The 15,295-nt window shown below is 54.9% G+C and overlaps 1 protein-coding gene across 1 annotated transcript in view; it reads left to right on the top strand.

The window, feature by feature from the left end:
* Nucleotides 1-2,238: 2,238 nt before the first annotated feature.
* Nucleotides 2,239-15,295, top strand: part of FAM20C (FAM20C, golgi associated secretory pathway kinase) — a 57,733-nt gene continuing 44,676 nt past the window's right edge. The window contains exons 1-2 of the mRNA XM_003795464.3: nt 2,239-3,863; nt 5,598-5,776. Of these exons, the coding sequence (XP_003795512.1) occupies nt 3,271-3,863; nt 5,598-5,776 (772 nt within the window). The 5' untranslated portion in view covers nt 2,239-3,270. The remainder of the gene's footprint in view (nt 3,864-5,597; nt 5,777-15,295) is intronic.

Raw genomic sequence — 15,295 nt, 5'->3', positions numbered from 1 at the left:
ATGTCTATTTGTGTCTGTCTGTGTGTCTGTGTGTTTAACTGTCTGTGTGTCTGTGTATCTGTGTGCCTGTATATCTGTGTGTTTGTGTGTAGCACTTTGTGTCTGTTTGTGTCTATGTGTATAACCGGCTGTCTGTTTGTGATTTTCAAATCAAATTATGAATTGAACCAAATCAAATTACTCCTCACAGTGATGTACAAAGGAGCCAAGAAGAAGATCCGGCCACAGACACAGCTTAATTTCACTCTACCTTCAGTCTGGTGTCACATCTTCCTTTAGCCTGTTACCCCTGGTCCCAAGGTGGGTTGTGGCATGTGGTCCCTTCTTTGAGTGCCTGTTCTGTGCCCATCCACAGGCATTATTGGAGGCTCCTGTCTCACTGAAGTGCTTGCAGTTTGGGAAAGATAATAAACAGGAATAGAAGGAAGTGTCTTGGCTCGGTGTCTGTGGCTCAAGCGGCTAAGGCGCCAGCCACATACACCTAAGGTGGCGGGTTCGAATCCAGTCTGGGCCCGCCAAAAAAAAAATAGCCAGGTGTTGTGGCGGGCGCCTGTGGTCCCAGCTACTTGGGAGGCTGAGACAGGAGACTCGCTTGAGCCCAGGAGTTGGAGGTTGCTGTGAGCAGTGAAGCCATGGCACTCTACCCAGGGGGGACAGCTTGAGGCTCTGTCTCAAAAAAAAAAGAAGGAAGTGTCTTTAGGCAGTGGAGTGGCAGGGAGGGAGGAGGCACCTCCAAATGACCTAGTGAGTTAGCCAATGCTGGTCCAAGGAGGAACCAAGAACTAAGCAAGGGAGCCCTCCAGTGGTGAGTGGAAAAGTCCAGACTTGATAGTAAGCATGCAGGGAGGTCTTATGAGGCCCCCACAACTAATAGTGATGGTTCATCCAGTCAGGCCACCCTACATCTGGCTGAAGGACATCGGCCACAGCTTTGGTATCCAGGGTCCATGGTCAGGGAGGGATGGGGGTACCTGGGGCCTACAGAAACTCAAGGCCAAGGGAGATACTTGCTGGATTGGGGTGAACACAGGCTCAGACCCAAGTTCCTTATCACAAGGCATCTGCAGCTGGTCTGGGAGGGGGCTTCCTTCACACCTTCCATAATCTCCTTGGTCTCTCTGGATAACCCTATCTGCACCCAAATGTGCTTGCTGTCCACACAAGCAGACAGGAAAAAAGAAGGGGTGAGCCTATGTCCTCTGGGTGGCCCATTTCCAGGTCAAACTGATCTCTGCCCTTCCCCCAATAGCCCCCAGCTCCAACTACAGGAGTTCACACTTATTTCACTGACTAGCTGCTTGGGGCCCCTTCACTTCATCCAACAAGTATCTAGTGGGCACCTAGTGAATGTCAGGCACTGGGCCAGGCACTAGTCCACAGGAATGATATGCTCAATGTCCTAAACTGGGGTGAGTGAGGGAATGCAAGAGAAGGGGCCCAGCTCTGTGCCCTGCCCTCCCAGGGGCCCCACCCTCTCAGTCTTGCTGCTGGATCAGTGCTAGGTAGGGAGGGGTTCTTCACTCATCTGCTTTGGAAACCTCCAGCACACTGAGAGCAGAATCATTGTGCTGGGCGGTGGGCGTGTCACGACCCCTCCTCTCAGCTACACTCACATTAATTAATATTCCATGTTGGAGGCTGGAGATTCAGACGCAGAATAGGCCACGTGTAGCAGCGTCTTTCCTCTGTGTGTGTGTAGGGGGACCTATTTTGCGCATTGGGGAGGCAGATGAGAAACACACACACACACACACACACACATACACACATACACTGCCTCGCCCAGAGCAAGCGAAGTGTCTCCCCCAGCACATACCGGGTACCTCTCAGCGCCAAGCAGTCCCAGCTGTGGGGCCGGCACCGCCAGGGTTAAGGCGCAGGCGTGTCCCCTTGGGCTGGGGTGGGGCCCGCGGGCAGGGCCCTCGCCGGCTGCTCTGGCGTGCCCTCTGGCTTTGGGCCCGGAGACCCACTCCTCTGGCCCCTCCCGCGGCGGCAGGAGCCCGGTTGTCTTTGCCGCCTCCTCTTCCTCGCCCGCTGAGGGGCCGCCGAGACCCGGCCGCGGGGCACAAGGTCGCCTCTCGGCGGGGAGCTCATCCGGCGGCGCAGACGCCCAGCGGCTCCGGGGAGGGACTTGGCCTGGGCTCTTGGCCTCGGCTCATCTGGGGAGGAGCCGAGAAGCTGCAGCTGGCGGCGGCCGGCACTGGGCGGGCGGCGGTCCGTAGAGGAGCGGCCAGGCCAGAGAGCCCTTCTTGGCAGGGCCCGCAACGCCGCTAGCTGCTCGCCTGCCGCAGGAGCCGGGGGCGCGGGCCCGGCGCTCTCTTGTCTTTCTTTCTCGGGTCTCTGCTGCTTCTTTGCAAACCACGGGAAGAAGGCGCCCTCTCCTTAGCGGGCCGGGAGCTGCAGAGGCATCGCGGGGCGCGGCCGATGGGAGGAGAAAGGAGAGAGGGAGCGGAGCCGGCCCGGGCCCAGCCGTGACTCGCGGGGCTGCGGCTCCGCCAATCTGCGGGCGCTGACGCGGGGGGCGGCTCCGCGGTGCTGGGATATCTGCCCGCCCGGGGCGCGGGGCGCCGAGGCTCGGCCGTGCAGGAACTGCGCTCCGGGACCGCCGTTGCACCTGCCTGGGGACCTCGCCGGCCGCCCCGTGCGCCCCCTCCCGCTCCTGCCCCTTGCTACGTCCCTTCGGCCTTTCACCTGGTCCCCATCTCCCGGCTACAGTGTGAAACCGCAGAGCCCTGCCCGAAGGAGCTGCCCCTCTCCGCCTGCCCAGAGCCCAGCGCGGCCCACGAAGCTCACGGAGAGGATCGAGCTGTGGATTGGATCGCCTCGCGCAGCCGCTGCCACTGTCCCCGGCCAGTCGCGCCCCAACGGGGATGGGACGCTGTGTCGGGCCCCCGGGCGCCTGATGAGCGTGGCCGCAGCCCGGGACACCCGCGCTGACCGCTCTGTTCGCGGGACCTCACCCGGTTGCTCCTTGCACTTCCAGCTCCGTGGAGCAGGGCAAGTGGGCCCGGCCGCTGAAGGCGCGGCCGCGCGGGAGAGACTGAGAGGGAACGGTCCGGAGATGGACCCAAGAGCCGGCGCTTCGGTGGCAGGCGCCCTACACGTTGTGCGGGCCCAGGGACAGCCCTGGAGCTGGTAGCTGCCTGGGCGCCGGATGGACCTTGACCTGCGAGGCAGCGCCGCGTTCGTGCCGAGCCGAAGCTAGAGGGGCGCGGGTAGAGAGTGCTGTAGGAGGCTCCCGGAGCCCCAGGCCCCATTGCCTGCGCGGCTATGAAGATGATCCTGGTGCGCAGGTTCCGCGTGCTCATCCTGATGGTGTTTCTGGTGGCCTGCGCGCTGCACATCGTGTTGGACCTGCTGCCGAAACTGGAGCGGCGCGCTGCGGGGCCGTCCGGGGAGCCCGGGTGCTCGTGCGCTCAGCCGGCTGCCGAGGTGGCAGCTCTTGGATGGGCTAAGGCACGGGGCCACCCTGGGGAGCCCCCGGCCGCCGGCGACGCGGGCTGGCCCAACAAGCACACGCTGCGCATCCTGCAGGACTTCAGCTCCGACCCCTCCTCCAACCTCACGTCCCACTCGCTGGAGAAACTGCCTCCAGCAGCTGAGCCGGCCGAGCGCGCCGTTCGGGGCCAGGGTCCCGGCGCCCTGCGACCCCGAGACCCTGCTCACCGGCCGCTGCTTCGAGACCCCGGCAACCGGCGGTCGGTGCCGCCTCCTGGTCCGGGCGGGGATGGCTCCCTCTTGGCTAGGCTATTTGAACACCCGCTCTACCAGGTGGCTGTTCCGCCGCTAACGGAGGACGATGTCTTATTTAATGTGAACAGTGACCCCAGGTTCAGCCCAAAGTTGGCAGAGAACCCGGACTGGTGAGTGGGAGCTAAGAGCCCAAGGCACTGTGTACACAGGTTCAGGCACACTGGTGATGGGAGCCCTCAGAGTACAGGCTGGGCTAGGGGAGTGTGTGCCTTTGGTTTGGGTCTCTGCCTTTGTCTCCTTCAGGACACACCGGGAAGCTCTGGGAGGTGTTCCCTGTGGCCTGTACTGTGGAAGGCAGACAGGACCCTGGGAGCTAGGGCAATGCCATGCTCCATTTAGAAGAAAGTGTTGGCTGGTTTCTGGCTTGGGACGTGGAGTCAGGCAGTGAATGAATGAGTTGAGGAGTCAGGGAGTGAGTGAGTGAGAGTTGCCTTTCCCTAGGAAGATGCTGGGCTGCAGACCTTTCAGGGTACTTGACAACACTGATCTGGGTGGATATCTCAGAGAAGGTCTGCATGTGCCTGATGTCTTTTAAAACGGTCACTGAAAACAGAATTGTCAGGGGAATGTGTGGCAGCAATAAGTACAAAGAGGTGCCCTCCCAGCCAAGGTGTAGACGGGCGTGCCCACTGCAGAGGGTGGTGGCTTCAATAAATGCTTTGAAGCCACCCTGGAAGCATCTTTTTAACTGTCCCGGTTAAACCCTTCCCCCGCAAGGCCCTTCCCACAGCTGCACAGATCAAAACAGGCAGATGCTGCAACCCAGAATAGTGAAATATTAACCACCAGCAAGGCCAGGATAAATAACTACCTGCAAAAGGTTACCCAAGCAACAGAGGGGAAGGCCAGGCTTCCCAAACATCATTGGAAATCCTTTCTCTCCTGAAATTTGACCAGGCCCAGTGTTTTCTGTCTAAATATGCCAGGCTGTTTGGTAGCCTCTGAGCTTTGTCTGCTGGCCAGGCTCAAGGAAATGCTCAGAAACTTGAGAATCAGAGCAGTGGCCCAAGCCTGTGGCTCTCACAGGGAATGATGGGCTGCCCAGAGTGGTCAAGGAAGTGGAGCCTGGGAGGCTTCTAGCCCACTCTTCCTGTCCATTGCAGGACAAGACTTGGACCAAAAGGGTCTTAGCTGCAGGTGAATTAAGAGCTGTAATAAGATCTGCTTTTCTTCCAGGCCAGCAGGCAGATGGAGGGTCTGTCCTTCCTCTAGAACTGTCCCTCATCCCCCGAGATGTGAGGGAAGGCCATGTGGGCAGCAGGCCCTTAATTTGAACCTGGGCTGGAGAGAATGGCTGCCTCTTTCCTCTCTCCCCACCCAGACTGCCCTCATTAAAATCAAATTTAGCCTCTTGCATCATTCCAACCCAGGTTGTTGGAACAAAAGCAGAGAGCCTGGGCAAGGTTTCTGACAGACTGGGCGTGTCTGTGGTCAAGACAGGTTTTCTTCTCTGCTCACAGGGAGGGCTGAGAGCCCCTAACACCCCCAGATGACATCATACTTGCTGGACAGTTTTGGTGACCCCAGGACAGATGTGGCAAGGCAGTGGGATAATGTTAACATTTTGGGGTTAGTCTTGCTACATTATAGCTATCCCTGGCATCTCCCAAGTGTAAATAAGAATTATAGGCCCTTAGAGGTGTTATTAGTTGGTAGAACAACAGCTATAGAAGAAAGTGCAGACATCGTGGGGCCCTTCTTGAGTAGAGGCATCTTCAATAAATCTGTACTTACTCTAACCTGAAGTTAAAGACCTTGGTGTCAATGATCAGCTCCCCTCATTCATCCTAATCTTGCTACACTGTCTGTTTTTGTTGACTGTGGATCATCTTTCTTGTCTACAGGCCACGTGAAGGTGCTGAAGGTGAAGGGCTCTTGTCCACTGGGGAGGCGGCTGTGGACTCCTATCCTAACTGGCTCAAGTTCCACATTGGCATTAACCGTTATGAGTTATACTCCAGGCATAACCCAGCAATTGAGGCTCTGCTGCATGATCTTGGCTCCCAGAAGATCACTAGCGTGGGTAGGTGCCTGTGGTGAGCACTCAATGGGTGTGTGTGCTGGCTCCAGACAGTGCCAGGGCTGTCTAGGCTGGCTTTTCTTTAGTGAGCTCTGGGAAGCCACTGCTGGCTACTGGAGTATTGCCACTAGTGCAATTTGCACGGGCAGTGTGGGTTGAGGAGTCTGTAGGCCTCTGTAGGCACTTCACATGCTCTCAGCAATGGGTGGGCTGCTGTTCCAATGGGTTGGGCTTGCAAGATGAGCAAGCAAGAGATGCCACAACTGCCTTGATATTGAGCTCTGCTTCCTCACTTGCAGAGTCGTCCTGGGTGGGCACTGACAAGACCACAAAGTCTCCCCTCAACCTGGTGAAGGAGTAGAGGGGTATGCCTGGTGGCTGCGCCCCTCTCTCAAAAGGCTGTGCACAGGGTTTTCTTTCTCCTTTTCTGCACGTGACCTGGCTTGGTGGAGGGACAAGGATGAGAGCCAAGGAGGCTACTTCTTGTGGCTTTGAACCAGGTCTGCACCAGAGTTCAGCCAGGTGCTATGTAAATTCCTATGGACAGGATATAAGCAGTGATCCACTCTGTGCAGGACAGAAGCCTGGATGTCCAAGAGGGAGCAGTTTAAAGGCAACATCTCAAGTACTTTGCCATCTGCTGAATCGGACAAAAAAAGGCATCTAATTGCTGATTTCAGGAAAATGTGTCAGCAGCAGTTTCGCAGTGTGGAGGTTTGGTGCCATTGTTCTTGAGCTTGTAGGCGATTGTCTGTGAAGGTCCCCATTAGTCACCAGTGGCTTGGGGAGGCAGTGGTGGTGGGCTGTGACCCTTCAGCAGGAAGAACTGCTCCCTCAGGCTTTGTAGGGAGCTGTCCCGGGTGCACACAGCTCGGATGAGGGGAGTGGCCAGTAGGAACCCAAGGGCAGCTCTCCAGTGCAAGGCACTGTTATCATGTGTGTCTGGAGAGTGATTCTGGTGCTGAAAGGGTTCCAGTAACCTGGGTTCTGTGCAGTTGCTTACACAGAGGAATGCTAGGTGCAACCTGTCGGGCTGGCAAGTAAGTTTCCCAGAGTTCTTGAGAAGCTATTCATGGCTCCCCCTGCCCAATGCTGAGTGGTTTGCTGGGTGCTTACCTTGCTGTGGGAAGGCAGGAGGAACTTGCAGCTTTCTGCCTATCTGATGGTCAGGGTGCCCTAAAGGAAGAGCACTGGTCAGGATGAGGTGCTGGTCTTCCTCCCTACTTACTTACACCTTCCCAAACCCAGGCCTCCCTGCTGTCCTTTGTAGGGTCCAGAGGGCTTTGGACTGTGCTGGGACTATGCTGGGACATCTCACACAGCTGCAGCCAGGGTGCTTCTTCTCTGAGAGTTAGCATGGACCTTAGGGGACTATCTGCTGCGTTGACCTGCTTGCCTGTCCCTCCGGCAGGTTTTATAGGGTATTTTCTGCATTTCAGACTCCTTCTGGGTGTGAGGAGTTGAGGGTGGACCTGACAGTCACAGGAAGACACTGAGGTGTCAGGTGCTTTGGAGAGGAGAGAGCCTCTACAGGATATGGGGATGGGGAAGCTCCCCAGGGAAAGACTTCCGGCATAGGAGGGAAGGGAATGGCAGCAGCACTGCACAAGTGGAAAGGATATTGGGGAAGTGCAAGGAGCGTCGCTGCTTGGTGTGAGCCTCTCTACAGCTCAGTTTCCCCATCTGTTGGATGGGGTCATGCTGCTCCAGACCACAACAAGGATGGGATGAGATGGGAACGTGAGCACTCTTGTAAAACATTAACTAGTGTCTTGTGCATTGAGCTTCCAAAGCTGCCTCTTGTGTGCCAAGGGCAGGGTCTGTGCACAGAGGGGGCTTTGTGGACACCGAAAGGTCCTTGCTGGGCACTGCAGCATCCCACACCCCCAGGGACCGGTCGCCTCCCAACACACGATAGACACCTGCTCTGTGCAGAGGGAATTCAGTGCCCAGGAGCTCAGAGAGCAGCTGCAGGGAAAGGGCAAGATCTCGGGGCAGCTTTGCCCACCTTGGGGATCTTTCTGTCCCAATGTACTGGCCTTGGGACATCCTCCCCACTGTGGTGTGACTATCTAGGACATTGATGCCTACACTGCCTGACTTCAAAGTGTGGTGCACAGAGCCTATTGCCAGGGAATCCCAGCCCCAGGGCTCTGGCATGGCTTTGGCCTGGCCATGTGCCCTGGTTACATCCAGTGCCTGTCTGCTTGCAGAGGGGCCGTCCAAGCTGTTGTCTCTTGATCTCTTAGATCACACCAGCTGGGTTGGTTCTCATCCAGTCTTCCCAGGGTGGGGCCCATCTGAGGGCTGGGTGGTTGTTCAGTCCTGCTGCAGGTGCCTAGCAGGGTTGGAAGGCAAATCAACGAATTGGAGCAGGACAGGAGGATCTGCACCAGAGGGTCTGGGGTGCTCCCCAGCTCCACAAGTCACTAGCCAGAGTGACTTTGGGAAAATAGATTGGCCCTCTGGTGCCTCTGGTTTCTCACCTGGAACATGGAGTGGTTATAATCTAGACTCTCAAACCTCCAACTTGCAAATCTGAAATCCCAGCAAAACCCATTTGACAGCAAAACTTGACTCATCCTGAACTTATTTGGAGGCAAAACCTAATTGTCTAGGCTTGTTCTAAATCCTTATTTTTCTGTCTTGGAGTGAATCTCACATGTTCCTCTGAGAAACAGGCGTGTGTTTGATTATGGGGCAGAGTGCAGTCTGCAGTAGGCATGCATCGTGGTCCTCTGGGTCATCTGAAATATTGGAAATCATAAATCCTTTTGCCCTTGGAGATTTTGAAGAAGAGCATGAACCTGTGATAAGTGCTTCGTAGGGTTATTGGGAGGCTTAAATGAGCAAATTGAGCGAAGAGGCAAGAGTGGAGTTTGGCAGCTAGTTTGGGGGCAGCCTACCTACTGGGGAAAGTCTCTGGAGGGAGCAATGTTCCTGGGCAACTCAGGACTAGGCGGACACTTGCTTCTTCAGGGTCTCACTCTGGACTCCAGACCCTCCTTTCCCTGTTGCCTTGGGCCTGGGGACACTCACAGGTGAGTTTCATCCTCACTTGTGAGCATAGCAGCCATGTCGAGGCCCAGGTCTCATCTAGAGGCTACAGTGTCCTCAGGGGACACGAGCTCTCTTGCCCAGCTGACCTGACTCTGTCATGACTACTCTAAGGGTCCTCCTGAGTGACCATCCAGCTGGGAGTTTTGGTGAAAAGCCAGCTGCTTGAGATAGCAGCCCCTGGCTGGGCCCTTGGCATGGAGGCTGGCTCCCTGGATAGGAGCTGTCTGCTGTTCAGAGGTCCCAGCACTGCTGTGACCAAGAACAGGTGGAGCCCTTAAGAGCTAGTCCTGCCTTCCCACCTCTTTTCCACAACTGGGAAACCCAGGCCTCCAAAGGAGAGCCACCCAAGGCTGACACCTCCTGCTCTTGACTCAGAGTTCTGTCCTTGGCCATCCAGCCACTGGGTGGTCACTTTAATCTTCAGTTATTCATCTCATTATTAAATGTGAGTTCAGAAATATTGTTGTAACGGAGAGTGATGCCTGTGAGGTTCCAAAGCCTTCTCAGAATGGTTCCATTAAATCTCCCCTGCTCAGAACTACTTGATCCAATTCACGGAGCTCTGTGTGGTCCGCAGCGCAGCCGGTATGGCCAACAGAGATTTATTTATAGCTGGGCTCCTGGCTGCTTGGTAACTGGTGCTGCTACCTTTAAAGAGGCTGAGGATATTATCTACCTCTATTCAGCTTGAAACCAGGCATGTCGAGCCTTCGGCTGGGGCTGGTGATAATTAAATCGCTATCATGCACAATTATGGATGCAAAGAATAAATGACACAATTAACTACTCTGTTCTTGGAATTACTTTAAAAAAATCAAGTCACACAGGCATGTGAGGATTTAGGCAGCCTCTGGCCTGAAACACAGACTTCACAGTTGCTCCATCTAGATTGGGACAAAGCCGACGGTTAGGAGAACGTGCCTGAACAAAGAGAAAGGAATCCACGGGACAAAAGTCCCCAACATTAATTGATCTGCCAAAAGGGGAAGAATGAATCTCTCTAGAATCTGGGACTAATTGGCTCTGAGCTTGGAGGAACAAAGGCCTTCAGCGGGGCAGCTGCCTGTGGGTTCCTGGCGGGTGGAGGTGGGGGTGGTGGGGCGGTGGTGACAATGTCTAACAAATCAGAGGCAGGACTTCTTAAAAGGCAGTTCCAGCCCAGAGAGGCCACGGTTCCCTTCCCACTGCCATTACAGGCTGTGGTCCCAGGCCTGACTCCGCTGACCTAGAGAGTGAAAACTGAAGATGCCCTATTAGCTGGGTGCCCAGGCCCTTGTGTTGGGGGGCACAGGGGATCCACAGAGGACAGCAGCCACCTGGAAAGGACATGCAGCTTCCCTTTTAAATAAATATAACTTCCAAAATAAAAGGGAGCTGCCTCAAAGAAAAGCATGAAATAAGTAATAATCTGGGCTGGAGGCAGTTATGGTGAAAGCATCCTGAGGGTGGTGTGTGAAGGTTGTGAGTTTGGGCAGCTTGATGTAGACTCGATGGGGGTCCAGGGCAGGTGAACCCCAGCTTAGATCAGGTGTTGCTCCTGGTCAGCCTCTTCTGCCTATTATTCTGCCTGTGGGAGCAGGTACTCATAGCTCTAGCCTCTTCAATGCCCACCTAGGGTGCCCACTGCTGTGACCGGCAGACAGACACACTCTTTTCTCCAGAACCAGGTCCCTCAATGGTCAAGGACAGTGGCCTCAGAGCCTGGGATATTAGGCAGACCTCTTCTCTAGTCTAGGATGTGTGGGGTGAGGCAGAGAGGACAGGGTGACCTAAGTCCTACTAGGGACACATTTTCCAAATTTGAACAATCCTTGGGCAAGGCCCTTGCTTCTAGCCAGACACTGGTTCCAAATAATCACCCATCTCTCAGAACAACAGTGTTTTATTCTGACCCTTAAGACAGTGGCTGTGAAAAACAGTCCTACCACCCAATCATGATCCCCAAAGACAGTCATCAATTGCATTTGCAGATGAAATGACCAAGGGCAAAGGTGGCAGTGTTAGAGGCCCCACTGATGGCTGGGCAGTGTCTTACCACCCACGTGTGGTCCACAGGCCTTTAAAAAATGGGATTAGTTAATTTAAAAGTCAGGGGATGGCTCATCCAAATACAGGTTGGGGTTCTTGTTAGAAATAGGGAGATAGTGGGTGCTGGCCCAAGATCCCACTGGAACAAAGGCTGAGTAGTAACTGTGCCTGGTGTCCCAGGACCCAGTCACTCCTGCCCCCTTGCCCCACCCCACACACCTCCTGGCCATCTCCTCCCAGGGCCACTTTCCATCCTGCCTTTGGGGAATTCCTAGGGTATTGCTAGAGCTGTCTGGAGGTCAGGTGACTGGCCGGCGTCACACAGATTGGGGTTGGACGCCTAAGCCAGTTAATATGTCATAAGATATGTCAACATCTCTCAGGGTTCTTCTGAGGGTGACTGCATGTCAGTGTCCTCTGTGCTGTTCTGTGTTCTGGGCAAAGAGAGCAGAGCCTGGTGGTGTCCAGGTTGGAATGAAAGTATAGGGCACTCTGTTAATGTGTGCCAGTGTGTCATGGTACTGCACGGCGCCACCTATCATTGGTGTTCATTGGTCATGTCTGCTCAGGTCTGTCTGGGAACAGGGCTCCCCAGGGGTACCAGGGAAGATGCAGAGCTGCTGTTTTTGGACTAAAGATGGGTGCCTTACAGGGGAAGAGAATTGGGAAAGCAGTAGGCCCCTTCCTGCATGCATGGAGCAGATGTGTGGCTGCAGTGTGGGATGGCACCAAGGAGCAGGCTGGAGGTTTGCTGATGGTGGCTAGAGAGGCAGCTTGAGGGAGTGGGGGACATTCAGCAGGCAACTCCCCAGGGGGCTTGTTCAGGGAGCTATATAACTTTGGGAGAGCCATGACAACTGCCACCCAGACTGGCTTACGAGCCTTGGTGGGATTGCCCCTCAGGTGGGTCACTCGCAGGCTGAGGCTGGCTAAGCTGCGACTGACTTATGTCAGACCCATGGGGCCAAGGGGACATCTCCACCTGCGGGGCCTTTGCCTTCACGGCTGGCCTTCTCGCACATGATGGGGTGAGACCTCCTTTACTCATGACATTTGCTCTGTCTTTAAGAAGAAGACCCCAAATTGTGCTCTCATCGTCATGGCCTGCCTGGCTTTGCCACCTGCCTGGACCCCTTTCCTCAGTGGCAGAGTGGGGACCATCCACCTGGCACACAGACTGTGGGCAGTCTGTACCTCCTGCCTACCCTGAAAAACATAGTTAGCCTCTGCCACACCTCAAGGCAGCTTGGGTGTTTTGCAGGGAGACCATGCCCAATTTTAGATCAGAACTCCAAATGTCTCTGGGCAGTGGACCAACTAGAGGACTGAATGGTGAGGCCAGGCAGGAGGTATGGTGAGTCCTTAGTCACTGTGAGATTTTAATGCCTTTGCTACAGAGCACAGGAGGTCAGGAGAGTGGCAGTGCAGATGGACTTGCTTCCAGAACAAGAATGACTACACTGCCCAGATTTACACAATATTTTGTTATTTAGCAAACTGGGATTACAGGCCAGCAAGGAGCTGTTGCGTCTTCCCCAGCTGTCTCAAAAAGGAACAATCGAATCCAGTGACCCCAGTTATTAAATGGGACATCAAATGGAGCTTAATTGGGCCACGGATTTTTAAATCATCATTTCCTTTTTTATCTTACCAAATATGTAGTAAATGTTCATTATAGAAATTTAGAAAGCATAGATAAGAAAAAAACAGAAAAGTAGAATTTTTCTGCAGCTCCACTCTTGAGAGAGAGCCACTGAGCATTAGGGGCCTGACCATGTATCCCAATTTTGGAAACCCTGCACTTATATACATGTTTTCCAGAAGAGAATGGTTCAGAGAGTATAAATGTTTCACGAGCTGCCTTGCTTAATAGTAAAATCATAAGCAGTTTGTTGCGTTGTTAAGAATCTTTAGTGCCAGCTAGGAAGGCAGGATAGCTTTCCACTGCACAGAGTCATGCACATCACTTGCTTGCCCCCAGGGCTGGGCACTCAAGTTATTTCCATTATTTGGTGGGAGTGGAATATGTGTTCTGGCCTCGTTTTCCTGAGGAGGGCATGTTTCCAGATAGCATCACCAACAGACCTGGCCACACAGTGGTCTGGGGGTGCCGAGTCCAGTCTCCTGGATGTCAGGAGCAGCGCTGTCAGCACAGCACAGTGAGCTCTGGAGCAGTGGCCGGAGAAGATCCTGGCTAGAAAGGAACAGAGCAGTAGCCTGGCCAGGGTCTAGACTTGCACTCAGGGCAGTGAGAACTACTGGGAATGTTGAGGGGACTTCTCACTTGAGTGACAGCTGGCCGAGCACTCCTGCTGGTCTAGGTGCTTTGCTTAGCCCTCAAGGCAGTCCCGGGACAGAGTGCGAGCATGCTCCTACCCTGCAGGCCGGGGCCAGAGGTGCTGAAAGGCTTCACGGTACATTGCACTGTTTTGATTTTGACCCCACCATAACCCCATGAAGAGGCTGTGTGGGTGTCTTGAGGTCCATCTAATAGAAGAGGAGACTAAGGTTAGAGAATTCTGGGGGAATCCTCGGAGAATTCAGTGTCCTTGAAAAAGAGGATGACTGGCAGCACACCCAGGCCCTTCAGAATCCTTCCTAAGTGCTGTCTCCGTGGCCATGGACAGCTGCCATGTGAGATGGCTCTTCCTTTGGGGCTGTGTGTTCTATTCCCTGGGGAACACCAGGGGCTTCCTTCCACCAGCTCTCCTGAGACTGTCTGCAGGCAGTTCTCCCAACATGCTGTCCCTGTCCACAGGGCCAGCCCTTCCCCAAGTTCTGTGCCCGCTCTCAGCACATGCAGGTGTCAGTGGGCCCCATCATGTGGAGAAACTGAGAAGGGGAAGGGCATCTGACTCTCATCATCTCCAGCTTCCTTCTGGGTCCCTGAAGCCTCTCGCCACATACCATGCCTGACCTGTTCCATGGCCCTTGCTGGGCACCCCCTCCTGGGGATCCTGCATGTGACTGGGGCTTCTGGTTGGCCTGTTCTCACCCTCTTCCTGAACTCTAATTATTCGAGTGTCCCAGGTCTTGGTCCTAGGCCCTCATTCTCCATGTTATGCCCTGAATTATATCCCCACCTCACTGTCCTCAGACCCTTGGGCCTCCAGCCCACCTAGTACCTCCCCAAGAATCCCTTGGGCACTGCAGTGTCCCATCCTGATTGAGCTTGATCTTTGCCCTGGCTGTCCACTTGCCCTGGCCGTCCACTTGCCCTAGCTGAAAAGGGTGACCTGGTTTCCTGCTTTGCTCCACACCCTGAATCCCTCCACCAAATAGTTCCTCATAGCTCCAGAAGTTTCTTGGGTGTTTCCATTTTTATGTCTGTTCTCTTCCCAGCCCACTGCCTTCTACAGCTGTCTTGCCCCACCCCAAGGCTTCTACCCTTGGTCCCTGGAAGGCCACTCACACGGCAGCCAGGGACGGTGTCTGTGTGCATCTCGGATGCTCTGCTGCCCAGTGCTGTCTGCTCTTGCCCTGCCATGGGCCGCTCTGTGACCCCTACCCACCACCCTCCCACCTACTGTGATGTGTCAACTACACAGCCCCTGCCAGTTTTGCAAATGTGCCAGCTGTCTCTTCCAAGGGCTGTGTGTCTGCTCCACTTCTGTGAAGGCCAAGCCCTCCTCTTTCAGAGAGCAGCTTGAATGTTACCTCCATGGAGAGGCCACTGCTGAGGCTGACCCCAGGACCCCCACCCCTCACATGTTCCCTCTGTCCTTTTTGCACCTGGGCAGCCAGAAATTATCTTCCTACTTATCATTTGCAGACTGGTCCACCTTACCCTGTGCAATGCAGACTCCGGTGGGGATTTGTGGCTCTTGTTCATGCTTGTGATGTTAGTGTGTGGCCAGTGGTTAGTGCCTGGCATAGACACACGGTGGGTAAACCCACCCATGTGATCTGGGTGCAGCTGGTCTGCACCCCACTGCATGCCTTGGGGTGGTCCCAGGCCAACGCCAGCCTTCCCTGGTGTGGGGAAACACATGGTAGTCCTTTCCTTCTGCTCCATCAGCAAAAAAGAAAAGCTGAGGTTGGGGAAAGGGACGTCATTTGGGGAATTCTGTGGCCTTCTCAGTTGGTGGGCTGGCCAGAAGCCAGAGTTATGCTTCCAGAGGCTTCTATATCCCCTGTGTGCTTATAGAGCTGAGGGAGCCACTCTCATGAGAGCTGGTGTCCCTAGGTCTCCTTAAAGTGGCTCTGCCCAAGCTGCCTCTGGGACCCTGGATATGTTGGCTGGAGGGGCCTCTCCTATTCTTCCTGGGCCAGAAGGGGGGGCGGGGGTTATATGGATATGGAGATGTGTGGATGTGTGGGTATATGTGGGTGAGTGTAGGTATGCTGGTGTATGGGGGTTGGAGGATGTGGGGGTGTGTAGGTGTACAGGTATGTGTAGGTGTGTGGGGGTGAGTGGAAGAGTGTAAGTGTATT

The sequence above is a fragment of the Otolemur garnettii genome, unplaced genomic scaffold (genome assembly GCF_000181295.1).
Source record: "Otolemur garnettii isolate 467f Iridium unplaced genomic scaffold, OtoGar3 scaffold00092, whole genome shotgun sequence".
In the NCBI taxonomy this organism is placed as follows: Eukaryota; Metazoa; Chordata; class Mammalia; order Primates; family Galagidae; genus Otolemur; species Otolemur garnettii.
This window is presented reverse-complemented; position numbering and strand designations above follow the sequence as displayed.